At 37.0% G+C, this 18,209-nt stretch overlaps 1 protein-coding gene across 1 annotated transcript; it reads left to right on the top strand.

The window, feature by feature from the left end:
- Positions 1 to 945: 945 nt before the first annotated feature.
- On the top strand, positions 946 to 16,563 carry LOC139443949 (ras-related protein Rab-13-like). The gene is made up of 7 exons (XM_071224836.1): positions 946 to 1,834; positions 8,164 to 8,224; positions 9,246 to 9,306; positions 9,519 to 9,596; positions 10,775 to 10,864; positions 11,578 to 11,643; positions 12,948 to 16,563. The coding sequence occupies exons 1-7, from the start codon at positions 1,711 to 1,713 to the stop codon at positions 13,173 to 13,175; spliced, it is 708 nt and encodes a 235-aa protein (XP_071080937.1). The 5' UTR covers positions 946 to 1,710; the 3' UTR covers positions 13,176 to 16,563.
- Positions 16,564 to 18,209: the final 1,646 nt, after the last annotated feature.

Genomic DNA, 18,209 nt, shown 5'->3' with positions numbered 1-18,209 from the left:
TCTTTTAAAGACGCCATTAGCATTTTGCTGATCTCAATGCAACGTCACTGGAATGGGAAGTTGTTTTTTTTAATATTACCGAGGACAAAATAAAATAAATTAATATACATTCAAGATGCCGGTTGCAGAAGTTTGGTTGGCAGTAGGAAGTTGTCCAAAAAGTCCTATATAAACAGTGTGACATACTCCTGTTGAAATACAGTAGAACATGGATATAACTACAGGGGACCAGAGAAATCAGTCCGTTATATCCGTTGTTCGTTATATACGTTTTCGCTCGGACACGTCCGCCATCTTGGATAAAACAAAACACAATACACGTAATTCCAGCAATGACTTGTATAGGAGATACATCGGGCATTTTTTTAACAGTTCGTTGTATCCGTGTGTTCGCTTTATCTGTGTTCGTTATATCCGTGTTCTACTTACAGAAATCGAAATCGATTATCAAATAACTGGCAAGCAAATAAGATTATTCATTTTAAATTCAAGTTAACTTTTACAAGGAATAATGTTTTCTGTAGAACCCCCCCCCCCCCCCCCCCCCCCCCACACACACACACACACAAACACACACACCACACACACACCCCTGTGGAGTTTCAGCAGAACCCTATGCTTGTCGTGAGAGGCGACTAACGGAATCGGGTGGTCAGGCACGCTGATTTGGTTGATGCACGTCATCGATCCCGATTGCGTGGATCGATGCTCATGATGTCAATCACTGGATTGCCTGGATTAGCCTCGATTATTTACAGACCGCCGTCATATAGTTGGAATATTGCTGAGTGCGGCGTTAAACCAAAAACAAATCAATTACATTAAATCTGCATGGTTTTCTATAAATCCAAGTCAGAGTTGTTCACTGAAGGTCAAAGGGAGATAACCAGGGCAACCACTAGATGTCACTGTCTACTTCCTGATTCTAAATGCGATGCAGACGACGTGACGTGTTTGAATTTCTTTGTTTTGAATGGGTCCCAAGTCAGCAAAGTTTGAGGAACGTGAAAGAATAACATTCCCAACCCAAAGGAGAGTCCGTTCTATTGACGCCTGCTTCACAGAAAGTTTCTAATCTAGTCAGTTACCATCACACGGGGATTTTAGAACGTGCCGATGTTTCTTTAGGCGCACTTGCCGGTCGCTCATCGAGACGTGACTTGTCGTTTGACAGGTCGGAGATTACGACAGATTACGTAAAGGTCCGAGGATAATCGGATCTTATCAAGTAACCGAGGCCCTTCCTAATGACAGATATATGAATGATTACGGTTGTCACACATATTTGTGGTTTGGATCTGAAACTTTGTGATAGTGGTTATGATGACCACAGCGATCGGTCATCTTTGACCACAACCGGGGACACGACATTCCGGAGCGTTGAGTTGTGTTCATATCGGAAATGACTCCTCAATAGCCTGGTGATATGGCAGGTCTCGGTAACGCAACCTTCCCCGGGAATAGCGCAGACAAGATGGAGCTGTGACAGTGTCTCAAGATATTTTAAACAGGCTTTGCAATGGTTGTCGGTATATTGACACAATGTCAATGTCGTGATCCTGTACTGGGCCTGAATCCCCTGTGTGTGATCTAGTGTTGTTTCTAGATTTTGGCTGTGTTGCATAATACACACATAGTACAGTGTTTTGTAATGTAAACATTGGATTACCCAGCCAGGATAGTTTTTTTCAAGCACTGCTTACAAGAAAGATGTCAAAAAGATATGATCATTTATTACGTCTTCTCCTAGTGGGAGACACTGGAGTTGGGAAGACTTGCATCATATGCCAGTACACTAAACATGAGTACTGCAACACTCATATATCAACTATTGGTAAGATTCTACTATTGTTTTCACTTGTATTTGTAAGAGTTTCAATTTTCAGCAGATTCTTCTTACATGTTGACTTGACACTATTATATTTGACATATTTAGCCTCAGGGCCTCATCAAATTGAATTGTTGGGATGCTTGTCAAATGGGAAAAAACAGAGGTATAGGATGGGTAAGAAATTGTATCATATATTATGAATGTGTGTACATAACTTGATGATGCCCTTGCATAAGTTACAGAGTAAAAGATACCATATTTCTTCTATCAAGGACCAGTCTCAAGGACAGGATCCAGGGTCAAGGCTTTCAAATAAGAGCCAAGTCTCTAAGCAGGGCCTAGGTCATTTACAGCTAATGATTTCTCCCCATTACATTTGAATACAAAGGCAGTTTGAACATATTTAGTAATGTTCCTACACTGTATGAAAGTAGAAAGAGCTGGGGCTCCAATAAGGATGTCCTCTAATATTGACCGCCAGGATCATGATTCCAACTGAACAAGCAATCTCAGACAATCATAACTCAAATACTCTAACACAAACTGATGATAGTCGTGGGGGTATGGTTCTTTTGGACTAGTAGGCCCTGTGGGTCTTAAAAAATGTAAACTGAAGTTAATAAGGGACCATGTTGTTACCCTGTCTGGCACTCGGCATTAAGGGGCTAAAACAAGGACTGGTCGGCTCTGAGTCAGTATACTGTGTCTGAGTGGGGTATTCATGTTAAACTGCGGCATGGTATCTCGGTGAGCTAGCACTATAAATCTGCATCAGTCCGGACTAAGGGATTTCGGCGCACTTGTGCGTGCGAGCAGTTTTCTTACAAAAACACACAAAGTGGGGACCCAAATACTGCAGTTAACCCCAACCAGCCACACAAACACACACACGTACATGCACGTCGCTATATAAGTGCAATAATCTTGGACGTGACGTTAAACCCCATTTCACCTCACCTCACCTAATAAGGGACCATGCTCTTATCTATATATTATACAATGTTTTTCTCCAATGAAAAGTAACAAGGTAAATGCTGTTAAGTGGGGTATATTTATTATAATGCTTACACTTTGAAGGTATGAATTAATTATGCTCTATAGGACCCTTTATGCAATGGTAAGCTCCTCCAGGGCCCAGATAAGCTGAATATTTGCTGAAACAAACACAATTAATCACCATAACACAATTAATTTTGAGTTACTTGAGTACAAATACACATGAAATGATTACAACCCAATAGTATAACGACACTGGGTAATTACCCCATGTAGCCTTTCCCGTTCATGTGTTCATGTACAGACTGTTGTTTACTTAAGAATGCAGGCATCAAGTATCTATGAACTGAACTTCAGTGAATAATGCAGAATGTGCTATGTTTTGCCTATTGTAAGGTAGACATGTATAGCTGTTGTGAGCTTATGCAATATGTTTAAAAAACATACGTTGGAGCTTGACATGGACAGATAGAAATTAGAAGTCACCTGAAACAGTTTTTTGTGCAGAATTATGTTTAAAAAAGGTTCACTCATTTGTTTAAAAATACTCAATAGACTGAACTCAAGGGAATGAAAATATATTGAATTGCAATGAATACCCAAAGAATAAAATATCAATCCCAAAGTGAAGGATAACGTGAGAAAATACTCAGTTTAACAAAAATATCTGGAGCCTTGTTATTAGAAAAGGGATATAATAATACAAAGATGTTTATTGAGTATCTCAGACATATTGATTACTTACATCCTAAATCACTCTCTTGATGTGGCATTTAGCATATTCGTTTATTACTCACTCTTTCTTAGTTATCTAAGAAAAACAATCCAAATACATGCTCCAGATACAGTGTATATATTTTAAAATTAGATGAGTCTTTTGTGATAATGAGATTCTGAGTAAAATGTACTTTAAAGGAACTTTATTGGATTGTGAATATATCATCTATGTGTTACTAATAATGGCTACCAACTTATTCACGCAAAGACCTTCAGTAAGTATATTACATTGTACATGCCTCAAGAGTAAACGGTACATAAATCAATGTTTGATAAAAACTTTTATTTGTTTCTGTCACACTTGCAGGGAAGAATAAGAATGATTTATTATGTCGGAAGTAGGAGATATATCAGCGTGTTTAGTAGCATTTGGTTTTAGCATTTTTATGATGTTATCTTTATTATTTATCAGTGGTTATAAACAATGATAAATGATAGTTTTGATAGTTGTAAAATGACTCAATAACACACTTTCATCATGTTCATACCATGTTCTCACCAGTGAGTAGGAAAACACACAATCTCAATTAATTAGTTGTGAATTTAAACCAAAACATTGCCAAGCAAATAGAATGTTAGACATGTTAGAATGAAGAAGACTTGGTATTCCCTGCTTGCTTCATGATGAGAGATCCCCTGTATTTTGTTATGACCTGCAGCTGGCAGGTATGTCCTTCTATCTCACTGTTGTCAGCAGTAAACTGTTAACTAGAGGTCTCTTGCAGGGTTAAATATTGAATTGTGTGCTTCAATTTGTTCTTTGATCTGTGGCATCCATTGTAAACATTCCTGTTTTAGATGTAATTAAACGTAGGAAGGATTTAATTAATGATAATATTTACCCTCTGTCAATTTACATGATAAATACTTTGCTTGGAAGTTTTTGTTCATTGCTATGTCAATTATTAAAATATTCATGAAAGGATAAAATATTTCAGGGATTAATGTCTGGTCAAACGTTCAGCGTGTGCAGTTGTCTATTTTAATTTTTAATTTATTTTTTTTTATGTCTTTTGTTCAGTATTGTTCTTCTCACTAACCATACTAACTGAAGTTTCCATTATAGGTGACAAGTTTCCTTTAAATAGGTGAGGTGAAATGGGGTTTAACGTAGTGTCCAAGATTATTGCACTTATATAGCGACATGCATGTACGTGTGTGTGTTTGTGTGGCTGCTTGTACAAGTCCGGACTGATGCCGATTTATAGTGCTAGCCCACTGAGATACCATGCCACAGTTTAACATGAATACCCCACTCAGACACAGTATACTGACTCCGAGCCGACCAGTCCTTGTTTTAGCCCCTTAATGCCGAGCGCCAGACAGGGTAACAACGTTTACCATCTTTTAATGTCTTTTGGTATGACGCGGCTGGGGATAGAACCCCGGACCTTCCGCTCTCCGGGCAGACTCTCTACCACTAGACCACGGAGGCGGTCTCCTTTTAATAAGTAGATAGGGCAGTTTTGTTTTCACATGAAACCTACTCCCAAAATTACCCTTTGTGTTAACATGACAAAGAAAATGAAAATTTGTTTGTCTACAGAACCACAAAATTTGTAAATAGTAAAGAACAAATCATTACGCAAACTGATTCATTGAAAATTAAATTCCTGTGGAACCAAGAATAAAAAATAATTAAAAAAATTATTCATTTCAAAGTCTTATTACCCCCTTGATGAGACTCAAGTAATACAGTCTACTATGTTTACATTCCCTTAATATTATAAATAATTCTGTAAATTCCAGATGTAATTGGGCCGATAGTCATCGTTACATGCATCACTGAAGAAAACCATTACCAATCCAATAATACTGAATGTGCAACATGATAATGGTGTTTTAATGCTGCATCAACATTGTGACTGATCCACATATTGGCAGTATAGTGAACCTCGTTCTAAAGAATGTCTCAATCGTAACATTTGCAGTATGAATTGACAATAAATCATCCATTCGTGTAATATCATGGTTTTGGGCATATTAATATATTTTGACTTTGTATGGACATATATTTAATTGATGTCCATTATCAAGAAATGAAGGAACCTCAGGAGAGATTAGGATGGTTGAATGAAAAAGGATTAATGTCTGCATATACATGGCATTGGGACTCTTGGTTGATGTAGAGATAAACAACTGGGATATCTTTGGAAGCTTATTTGACTATAATATATTGCACTACCCATTCCCCTTGTAGAGTGGCTCTGTGTCGGAGAACAAGTAGTGGCAGATTATTGATTGGCATGAAAATCTGTGAAAATTTGAGTCTTGACAATTGTGTTTGCACATAATATTAAACTGAATATAAATTAACGACAAGACCAGAATGGCTTGCCTGGGCAGCAGTTGGTTGTATATGATGAAGATACTTCTATGGAATGTGTATATTAGGCAAAAACAAGAGGTTTCATTAAACCTATATGTGGCAATTGGCCAAAAGCACTGCCCCATTTTGTGTTAATGCCAAGATAAAATTTAAAACCAATTTTGAATAAGTCCTTTTTTTTGTCAAATTTCAGAAATGAAAAACATTGGCAGTAACAGCCATTGACAAATTTAGCTCACTCACCCATTTGTTGGGCTGTACTATAATTAATGTGATGGCAAGATTGTATAATTAGCTAACATGTTTTTACAAACAACTGAAAATGATTATTCAGTGATAATGCCCACTTTAACACAGTATAGGGATAAGAACACTGGACTCAGACTAGACGTGGGTATTTCCTCATCAAAATCACTGCTGCTAACAGACCAGTGTCTTATTTGTAGCCATTATATTAAGTGTATTAACTGTAGCCAAACAGTCCTGCTTGTACACATTTGTCACCGAGGGTACAGGTTAAGGTGATGTTTACACATGGACCTTGTAGACCAGATTCTTGTCTTTGATAGCGCTGACAGGCAGTTATACTGAGGTATGCTCTGTGACACACAGGGATGGCCTGACCTGGCTTGCCAAGGCTACTGGGTCAGGTGTGTAGGTTCGGGTAAATATGTCCTGCCCATGGTCGAGCCCACAAATTCCCAGGAGGCTAAACTGATGCTCTCAGCTGCAGGGGAGTGACGGATTGTGGTAGATTTATTTACATGACAGAGCAGAAGCTTTGGTGCTTATACATGATATTTGGTCATTGATCTTTTTAAATAATTATGATTTACAGCTGTATGAAAACAAAAGACAATATAACATATATGTATATAACAATATATGACCTCAAAATAATTGCGCACCAGCAGGAGATCTGTGAGTTATGGAGTCCCAGGCCTGGAATAGTTTTGGAGAAAAGAATTGTTTTATAAAGTCATGGAAATAGTTCTGGTGATCTATCACAACAGTATCAGTGACAGGAAAATCAATAAAACACAACCATTATCATTTTCAATGTTACAGCTGAGTTCACACCTCCCAAAGTTTGTTATTTCGTTGTGTTTGTATTTTTGTTGATAAATAGCGCACTTAGCAATATCCCGTTAGTCAACTCTTATGACAAGCATGCCGGTAGTTGCCCCTTACGACAAGCATGGGTTGCTGAAGATCTATTCTTTACCCTGATCTTCAAGGGTAAAATTTTGTGGTTATTTTTATTGATAGAAATACCATTGAAAACTGGCTTTTTATCCTTGAAAAATCATGGAAATTTGTCAGGTTAGTAGTGTACTGGGGTTTGAAATTCCTTGTATTACAGTGCCAGTGGCAAAGTATATCACCTAAATATCTTTGTGAGTGCCCTGTGGCATACTGGAAAAAAACATTTCTGTCCCTGCCCACTTTTTTTTTAAAGTTATATAGGATGGAAGATGATTATCTTAATCCCTGCTATTTGTCATAATTGTGTGCATTTTACATGTTTTAGTGAAATATGTTTTACATAATATTTTGAATAATGATCATAGACGTTATGGGTGGCATTACACTTCATAGACCATTGTAACAACATAAGCTATTCTATGTTTGGGAGTGATTTAATCAATATTTTATTCATCATGTTCATTGTAATAAATGTCAGGCATATCTATTAAACGCAACATGTTTATACACAATGTGTTCATTATACATTATAAAATACTTGTATATATATATATGTGTGATGTCAGACGGTGAGTGCACGAGGAATGACGTAATACATTGTGCACCTCGGCATGCAGTTATCATATACACGGCGGAACAAGCCGATTAAACTCGGAATGTTTTACAAATTGCAGCGCCATCTGGCGTTCTTTATTGCCAACGTCCTTTTGTGTTCACTGACGTTCTTTATTGAAAAGGTCCTTTCGTGCTCACTGACGTTCTTTATTGAAAACGTCCTTTTGTACACATTGTTCTCTCTTTTCTTATGACGTCTTTTCGGAAACATTTGACTATTAATATTGTATTTTGTCCTTTAGAAGTAACATTTAGTTCTTTATTCGTAATATTTGACCTTAATTGTATATTTTTGTCCTTTATTTAAACTTTGTATTTTTTTACCGAATGGCCGCCCATACATATCTGTATTTATGCATTAAATTTTGGATTTCCCAACCCCTTTTTATGACAATTCTGTTTTTTTCAGGAGTTGATTTTAAAGTCAAAACCATAGAAGTAAACGGGCAGATGGTGAAGATGCAGATATGGTATGTTTTCTGTTGTCATGGTTAAGTTATGATTATTTCTGAACTGAATATCTAGAATTATTTTAAGAATGCAAACAGTGAAAAATACCATAATCATATGAATGTTATATTTGTAATACATCTTCCCAAGGAAAGGGAGTTAACTGACTTTAAAAGTCCAGTTTCCACCCTTGCCGAATTAGGCTGGAATTATAGAGTTATGTTTCGCCTGGACTAAAGTGTCTATGCATAGTCCAATCAAAATCCTGTGACAAAATTTAGACCCATGAAGATCCAGGGTAGAATAGGTCTTCAGCAACCCATGCTTGCCGTAAAAGGCGACTATGCTTGTCGTTAGAGAAGACTTATGGGATCGGGTCGTCAGGCTCGCTGACTTTGTTGATGCATGTCATCATATGCCAATTGCGTGGATCGATGTTCATGATATTAATCACTGGATTGTCTGGTCCAAACTCGATTATTTACAGACAGACCGCCGTCATATAGCTGGAATATTGCTGAGTGCGGCATTTAACAAAACAAACAAAAAACAAAATAAATGAAATCGACATCCGGTTCATAAACAACACAGCAACTGCAATTTTCCAAATCTTTTCAATATTTTAATCAAGGTGCTCAAGTTATTTGATGCACTTCGCGAGGTAAAACCTGTTTTATCACTGTAAAGATCTTTATCATTCATGAAATTGTCTTGACTGGACACCACCATAGAAACAAGTGCAAGATATGAGAGGTGGAATCTGATTGGTGAGTAGGGTGACATAGAAGGGGCATAAATCGTAATAGCCACTGGTGGCTCTACAACCTAGCCCCAAAATTCCAGCCTAGTTCAGCAAGGTTGGAAACTGGACTTTTAAAGTCGGTTAACTCCCTTGCCTTGGGACGATGCTTGTTATACTACCATAGGTATAAGTATAATAAGTATAATTTATGTTACCCATGTACAATACAATGTAATACAGTTAGATAAAGTTATGATAGTCTTCATCGTGAGCCTTACAAACAAGTTTCCTTCTTTCAGGGATACGGCTGGCCAGGAAAGATTTGAAGCCATCACCAAACAGTTTTACAGGAGGGCCCAGGTACAGTAGAAATCTTCATTTATTGTTGAGGTTAACATTGTGTTTGGTATTTATCTGATTTATCTTACTATTCAATATGTTTCCATAGCATTAATTAATTGTCACAGAGCGGTCATGAATAGGATTGACAATCTATAACGTTGACCAGTCTTCTAGTAGAATAGTTGATAAGTATACTGATTTGTTTTATACTACTTTTCTTGTCTCTCCAGGGGGTGATGGTGGTGTATGATATATGCAGCCAGAGTTCCTTCGAGTCATTACCAAAGTGGATTTCCTATGTCAGGCAGGTCAGTATACAAGGCTACCTTATCATAGTGAGTTGTGTTTATGCCACCTTGAAGAATGCTTGAGTTAATTCATGGTATGTCAGCTTAATGTGGGAGAAAAGCTCAAAGCGGCGCAGGTCTGAGGTATTTACCACCTTGGTGACCCGTGAGCACTGGTGTGGTGCGGACAAACCAAGAAATGTAATCAGGGTGAATCTGAGATTCAGATCCCTTGGGATTAACCGCACATGCAATCCTGCGTTCTACATACATTACAAATGAAAATGGATGCAGAAAAAGTACAGTGTATCCACTGGTATGCAGAAAATTTATATGCTGCGATATAATTATTTGGTGGTTACAAATCTGAAGACTCCCAAAAATTGAAATTGAAAATAAATAATGAAAACCTGTGTGTTTTATTCTGCCGACCAGAAATTGTGAGAGATGATATTAAACTATATTTAAAATTGTAATTTATGATTTGTATATTTTTTTTGACCTACCAACCTGAATTTTTTTGACAAATATCTGTAGACCACAAACAGAAATTGTTTGACCCCAAAGGCTTCTCCATGATATGAATATTTATTTGGTAGTGCTAAACTTGCTATGAGGAAGGATATTCTAATCCCCATTTATGAGGAAATACATTGTGCAGATGAAAAGATATTCTAAAGATCAATGATATCTTAATAATGGCACACAGTGGTGCCCTATTACTTCACGGAGCTGATGAACACACAGATTAGTCGTGCAGTTTAACTCTATGGCTTACTATTCATGACGGTGGGACATGAAGAAGGAAATGTAGAACTGACTTCAATATTTTTTGTGTTTATTCAGATTCACACATAATGTGCACACTTGCTGTTACGTTTATACCACACAAAAAAATACATTGAGGTCAGTTCTTATTAACAATAGTAACTTCAAAAACTGCCCATTTAATCATTGAAACAAGAATCCAGTGCTAAAATGCAACACAAGCTCTGCCCACTCAATTATCAGCCAATCAGGAAAAAGTAGCGGTGGTGGACATCGATCAAATTCGTTTAGGTTTATGGAAACAAATATACACACAAATTGCTTGGTTAGCCAATCAAAATCCATAGAATCACTTGCAATTTATTTATTGACAATCGAATGGAAATATTGACCTGTGTGACAAAAGATGTTTGCTTGAAACTATTTTCCAGTTTGCGAAGGAAGACACAGTGATAATGGTGATGGGCAATAAAAAGGATGAAGACCACTCCAGAAAAGTTGATTCTGAAGAGGCTGAAAGGGTTTGTGAAAATCAGACATGCTGTATTCAGTGTTTTTGATATCCTGCTTCTAAAAGATGCTTTCTTATCATTCTTATAGAAAGTTCCAATTTCACTGTTCCTGTGGGGAAATCAGGTTAGAATAGGTCCCCTGCAACCTGTGCTGGTCGTAAGAGGTGACAAATGGATTTGGTGGTCAGGCTGAGTGACTTGATTGATGTGGATGTGGATTGTTGTTCATACTATCAATCACTGGATTGCAGCAATATAAACTAATATTTTTAGTCTACTGGTCATTATAATGATAACATATGGCAAAACCCCATAAAAATGGCATATTTCTACTCGTCCTTGTGATACCTTAACTATTGGGCAGTTTAGCAAGGACTATAAGACTAGTGCCAATTTCTATTGCATGGATTGTCTGCTCCATCATATACATAAAGTTGGAACATTGCGGAGAACAGAGCTACAAATTCTAATTTTTACAAGCTTCTTTTAACTTTTAATTTTGGATTTTCACAACCAGTTTTAATGCAGCTCCTTAACTCACCAGGTTATGAGATAAAAACTCCCAAGAGCAGATGCTCGGACACATTTAATGTCATATTTAGAAAAACATACAAAGAAATATTTGCAGTTTGTTGTGACATTAACACTATGTGGCATATGACATCCTATATAAATGTATATTTTCTCCCATAAAGGTGATTATTTTTTGTATTTTGTTCCAGTTTGCCGAGGATAATGACTGTCAGTTCTTTGAAGTTAGCGCCAAACAGAGAGAAAATTTGGAAGTTGTAAGTGTTCATCTTTGTAAAGAATGATCAGCTGTATAAAAGTCAACATTGCTTTTCTCATCAGGTGATACTTACTGTTGAGGTATACATACTGAATGCAAAATATAAGGGAACATGTGTAAAAGGGAGACTATTTGGCAATCTAGTGAACACACCGCATACCAACATTTCACTCAGGGACTTATTTTGATCTGAATAACAATTGTATGGATGACAACTTCATTGTTAACACAAGATGCATAAATATTGCAGCAGTGTATATAAATATGTTATCCATATGCTTGTAATTACCTTAGCCAATTGGGGGCCAAGGGTGACCCTGTCTAAGGCCCTGCGATTTGCTGTGCAGAGTTGCGTCCATTGGGCACACCAGAAAACTATGATTGTTGGTTCGAATCCTGGTTCGCCCCGATTATGTTTCTAGGTTTGTCAGCACCATACCCGTGCTCGTGGGTTTCACCAAAGTGGTAACCGTCTAAAACCTGCATCACTTCTGGCTTTCCTACCACATTAAGCTGACACGCCACGATATAACTGTAATACTGTTAAAAGCGGCGTTAAACCCAACTCACTCACTCACTCACTCACTCACTCACTCACTCACTCACTCACTCACTCACTCACTCACTCACTCACTCACTCACTCGTTATTTATTTTGTGGACATTTTTTTGCATTATTGTTATGTGCTCTCTTATATTTTACCACCAAAATAGTTCCAGACTTGCCCTAGAGAATTGTAGAAAGACAGTCTTACATGTCTCTTGTGACTTTTCTATTACCTCTTGTATGAAAGATATTTTCCAAAGAATATAACTGATAACTGGAATATTGAAAAACATTTTCAACAAAGATGTGAGTGGGTGAATGTTGTTTTACACTTTAGCAAACTGTATTCACTGTGGCCCTTAAGATTGGTAAATAATCTAGTCTTTACAGGGTAAGGTGGTTGATAGCAAGAGGAACGATCAAAAGACTATACCAAGATGCCAAGCATGAGGTACTTGAGACCCAGTTTGCCCATAAATACCCACTGTGGTGTCAAACAAATACACTTGATTTCAGTTTTACTCTGCATGTCAGTGAAATGTAGAGCAGTTATCTCTTTCATTAGTATGGGGCAGTCTGGTAGCATAGTGGTTAAAGCATTAGCTCGTCACGCTGAAGACCCAGGTTTGATTTCCGACATGGGTACAATGTGTGAAGCCCATTTCTTGCGTCCCCCTCGGTGATAGTGCTGGAATATTGCTAAAAGGTGTAAAACCATACTCACTCACTCTTTCATATGTATGTTGTCTGTTTCAGCCCTTTTATGACATGTGCAGGCAGATATTAAACACACAAGATCAGAAGAACTCCAGCTATTCCCTCTCTGAAAATGACAACTCAGCAATTGTGATAGACAAGTCCATGACTGGCCGGAATAACTCCGACACATCGCAACTGATCACATCAGAAGAGGACGATGATGAGGATGAAGACAAGGGCGTACGACCAGTCTACAGCAAGTGGGCGTGTTGTAGCATATTGTAAACAATCTACAGCCGAGTGAGCAAGAATGAGCAATTATTAAGAATGGTTATTATGTTAAACTGGAATCTTAGGCCGAAAGGAAAGGTTACATAAGGGCCAATGTATTTACAATTATTTAGTTGACCAGTAAATGGCATGAAGGAATAAGGCTGGAAGATAAGAATAACTGAAGACATTGAAAATCATGCCAGCTTTGGTTAGAACTTGAAATTTTTATCTCCGATATTTACAGAAACTGGGGCCACCCTTATGACCAGCTATGTTTGCCAAAAATTTAGCAACTTTAAATGTTTTAAGAACTTAATGAGGTTTTTTGTCTTTGCTGTGCATTTATTTCACAGTAGCATTCCATCCATCCTCAATTATCCCACAAATATTTTATCCATTTTATTATGATACATGTATATACCTTGGATCCTTACACCATCATACATGTCAGTTGAATCTGGTTCAAATGACTGACACTATAGGTCCAGGGTATCAGAATAGAATGGAGATTTGATGCACTGGATAATCCAATAATGGTTATCGGAGCACATTCCGATCTCAGATGGTGTATGCAACACGGTGTCATGGTTTACCCACATATCCATGCATCGTGAGTATACACCTGACAATATGAAACACTATATGCCTGCCCATGGATCGATGTTTTTATTCTGTATCAAAAAGGTAATACTTACGAAGTGTTGCAATAACCTGGCCTGATAACTACTTGGGGAACTGTTACTTTACCACCCATCCATCATGAAACAAATCGCTAAATCTTATTGCATAATACTGTTACAAAAAGCCTTAATTTACCAACACAAACTGGTTGATGGCAACAACCTCTTGTTAGCGGAGCCACATGGAATATTGAGAATTTTACACAAAACATGGTGCAAATTAAGTATAGCGATGCATATTGTATCACGACTCATATTTTGACACGCCTAGTCAGAATTGCACTACATTTTGCTATGGTCTTAAGAAAGCTTTGAAGAAATCTTTTATGCTACTGTGAGTATAACAGAATAACTAAGGAATGATTTTATTCAAATCTGTTTGCACAGATGCATGTACAGTATACTTGGTGTAAATATACAACTATTATGAGCATTAATTCCACGACATATCAGTTATTTGTCCATCAGACTCCCTGCCCCCATCAGGCAGACAATATTTTGCTTGAGTGATGAAAAGATTTTGTTATTTTTTCTTAGCATTGGTTATCTTTTTGTTTCTGTCAGAATATCAAATGGCGTGATTCGATGTTAGTGATTTTAGATTTCAGATATTTTCTTCCATCGCCGAGCCTTAGCAGAGATATATATCAGCCCACATCTATTAGATATGGAATGTAGTTAGAGCAAGTCATGAGTCCTACTATGATGCTGGAAGACCTAAAGGGACACATGGCTTAAGTATGCCATGATGAAAATCCCTTTGAGCACACATGGACAGCCTTGTTTAAACATACCTATTTTTTTTTTACTGTAGATGTTTTATGTCTTTCATACATGTTGATGCAAATTTTTCTCCTAGCCTACACAGCCTTTTCGGGTTTCAAAATGACATTGCTATTCACTTTAGTAACTTTAGAAACCACGTAGCATTAAAAAGCCTGAGTGAACTGCCTCATTTAGTGCCAAAAGATTTACAGCCATGTTTGTTTACATAAGCACTCACACATGGGGGAAACCACTATCTATATTATCGTCCTTTTCAGCACACATGGGCAGTCTTGTTTAAACATACCTAGTAAAACAAACAATATATTTGAGTAAACATTTGTTTTTGTCACATGAAGCCTACACCCATATCATTTATGAAATGACTACTTGATGGCCACCTTTAAGGGGTTAATTACAGTAATCTGATCCTGAAAAAAGAAATCACTTAAAAAGAAATGACAGCCTTTTCGGGTTTCACATATCGGTGAAACCACTATCTGTTCATTTAGGGAACATTATGCAATGTTTTTAGCAAGTAGGCATCACTTCCATGTATAGAGCATAGGGATAACTGTGTTGATCTGCAATTAGCTGCCCAGGTATGCTTGGATAACACAATGAAAATATAACAGTCATCAAGCATGTTGTTATAGTTAAAAGAAAATAGGCTCAAGAGGGAGAGCTTTGAACTGTGACTGAAATTCTGTCTGATTCTGTACTGGTTAAGGGTGTGACATTGTGCTTGAGGCTAGTGAGGCTATACAAACTGTAGTTTTCTTCGAGCTACTCTCCTTACTTCTTCGTGCCGTCAGTGCTGATGTAGCCTGATGTGTGTTGTTCAGTATGCTCCAAACCAGGCTTCTCTCCAACTGGGAAGAAAAGAGCAAGTACTTGCCAGAAAACAAATGATTATTATTGCATATATAGATGATTATGTAAACCGGTGATAAAATGATCTTACTATTACCGGAGTGTAAGTTCAACTAAAGGGTGTTGTGTCCATCTTTCCACTTGGAACTTTCCCAAAGTGTTCACATTTCAGGATTCACTTGTCTGAAACTGGTCAGACATTTGTAAGGATCTGTAGTTTATCAAGTCCAGAAATACGACAGACAGGTTGTGTTAACACATGACGTCTATCCCCGATTTATGTTCCCAATAGGTGTGTTAAATGATTAAGTTTTAAATGAATAAATACATTCAAGTTTGTTTGAAATAAATCAGAGGGAAATTTATTGAAGTACAAATTAGATGTTAACCTTGTGCTTTACAATACTGAAATTAATGTTTGTACTTTGGATTATTTGCGGAGGGAAAACACTAAACATTGCAGTTGACTTTTCTTGATTATTTAACAAACAGATTTATGGTTATGTTGGCTTTGATTGTGAATTAGAATTTCTTTATGTACCCATAGTTTTTGTGTGAGCTGATATCAACAAGAATTTGTCATGACTGATGTCTTATTTATATGATTCATAATGTACTGGTTATGTAAATTGGATCGCATCATTTGCATGTATCACATTTCAAAATATCTGTTGTGTGTTGTAAGAATTAGCTTTCAATTTTTCGCTCTGGTTAGATGGGCACAGAAATGACTTATTCAGGTTTTCAAATGTGATAGAAATAAGTGAAATTCATATTCCAGACTTGAATATTATCATATGGATGACATATCAAGTAACAACGTGTTGACAGATTATACTGACTGAACTCACCTGGTTGTCCATGGAAAGGTGAGCATGAGATGTGGAAGTTGTCTGTTGTCTATCACCACTATACATAAACTTTCCAGATCAAGTGAGCTCTTTGTGTAGTGCATTCTCTGCATCCAACTGTCTAAATCTTTTACAGTTGCGACAACAAAGTCTAATATACCTAAAACCACAAAGACTTTGAAACTTGAAACTATTCCAAGGAATATCACAGTCTAAGGCAGTGCAACTCATTCTGCATTCTACAGTCCTACCAGAACCCTTTCATTGCGAGTTCAAATCCCAGATTAATCTAGATTAATATTCTTAGTTTGTCAGCACCATACCCATGATTGTAAGTTTCACCACAGTAGAGAACACCAAGGACCTGCATCATTTTGTTTTACTTCACGCTCATGTTGTCTGACTACTATTCAAAATGGTGTTAAACACACCTCAATATGAATACAAAAATATAGAACTAGGTCAGCTCTTACAAAGGTGAGCTACATAGCCTTTAGGCTAGTGTTTGTTTAAATGTTGACAATTATAAGTAATCATGTTGATATGCTGTATTCAGGGTTTAACTTCACCAACAAAACTAGGAGACCCCCAATAAATAGTTTCAAGGATCCTTGCCGAAAATATGAGGGTCCTCTAAAGTAATGAAATTGAGTAGTGTACTGTACTGTACTTTTAGATTGATAATTACTTTATATTTCTTGTCAAGAATTAGATACAATGAATATTATAGTGCATCCCTCTGCATCAATGCTGGATACAGAAAATGTGTAATGTAAAATCCTGCTGTATACATATAGCACTATTCAACATATAAATACAACACTATAATGGGGTTCCTGTGATGCTTGGGAACTTCGTATTTGAATCTAAAGAAACCCATTTTTTTTACATTATAACAAGGACCCGTTGACTTTCCATGCTTAATTTCTAACACTACATATACTGTAGTAAACCTGAAACCCGTTGTCTGAGAGTTGATGAGCTAAGTTGTATATATATGTTTGTACAGGAGTGCATCTGATGTTCACTATAGTAGATATTTATTTTTGCATGGATACTTTAATCCATACTTGCTATGCAATTCTCAATGTTTGCCTTGAAATGCTTGCCTTACTTACTGTACCTATGAAATATCTTTATTGACCAATTTGTATAAACATGTACCGGTAATTTTACCTTTAAGTCATTTCCTTGTTCACTTAAAGGTGAACTGGAGGTACAGAGAAATATAACTATGTATCTTCTGTGTTCAGATGAATGACACTAGAAACTCTTGGTGAAATAATTGTCTGATACTATGATTAGCTAGAACTCATCTGTACTATATTGGTGTTATGTCCACCATGCTTTGAGTATTGAGAGTGGATATGAAATGCTTTGAAATGCATTTAGAAGTGATATACTTAAGGAAGAGCATTTATAGATGTTAACTTCTTTATTATGAGGAACACCACGTTTCGGAGTATATGCTTACTCCTTCATCAGGTGAATGTACCAATGAAAGGAGTAAGCATATACTTTGAAACATTGTGTTCCTCATAATAAAGAATTTGACATCCATAAATTTTCTTCCTGATATGACCATAGGTCGTCTTGGAATCTCATACAAGGCTTTAACCAAAGCTACATTTAGGGCTTCCAAAGGCCTAGTCTACATTATTGTTAGGTCTAGTGATTCCAGTGAGCATCTGCTGCTGCCTGATCCAAATATCTCATCATTTGGTTGCTGTGTACAACAAACTTTGAAATTGTTCCAACCCAAACCATTGGTGCTCTGAATTGAGTCTAAAGTTCATAGATCTGTAGGTCTGTTTTGTGGCCTGGCTGATTGATATCAGGCCTGTTAGCTTTGCATTGAGTAGTTCATAGTTCAGACT

This window comes from Haliotis cracherodii, unplaced genomic scaffold (assembly GCF_022045235.1).
Source record: "Haliotis cracherodii isolate W230 unplaced genomic scaffold, xgHalCrac1.p SCAF_5, whole genome shotgun sequence".
NCBI lineage: Eukaryota > Metazoa > Mollusca > Gastropoda > Lepetellida > Haliotidae > Haliotis > Haliotis cracherodii.
This window is presented reverse-complemented; position numbering and strand designations above follow the sequence as displayed.

Excerpts from the sequence above, each read along its gene's own strand:
- LOC139443949 (XM_071224836.1), top strand. The coding sequence starts at position 1,711 with ATGTCAAAAAGATATGATCATTTATTACGTCTTCTCCTAGTGGGAGAC. Across the intron at positions 8,225-9,245 it reads ATGGTGAAGATGCAGATATG|GGATACGGCTGGCCAGGAAA; the intron begins GTATGTTTTCTG and ends TCCTTCTTTCAG. Across the intron at positions 10,865-11,577 it reads ATTCTGAAGAGGCTGAAAGG|TTTGCCGAGGATAATGACTG; the intron begins GTTTGTGAAAAT and ends ATTTTGTTCCAG.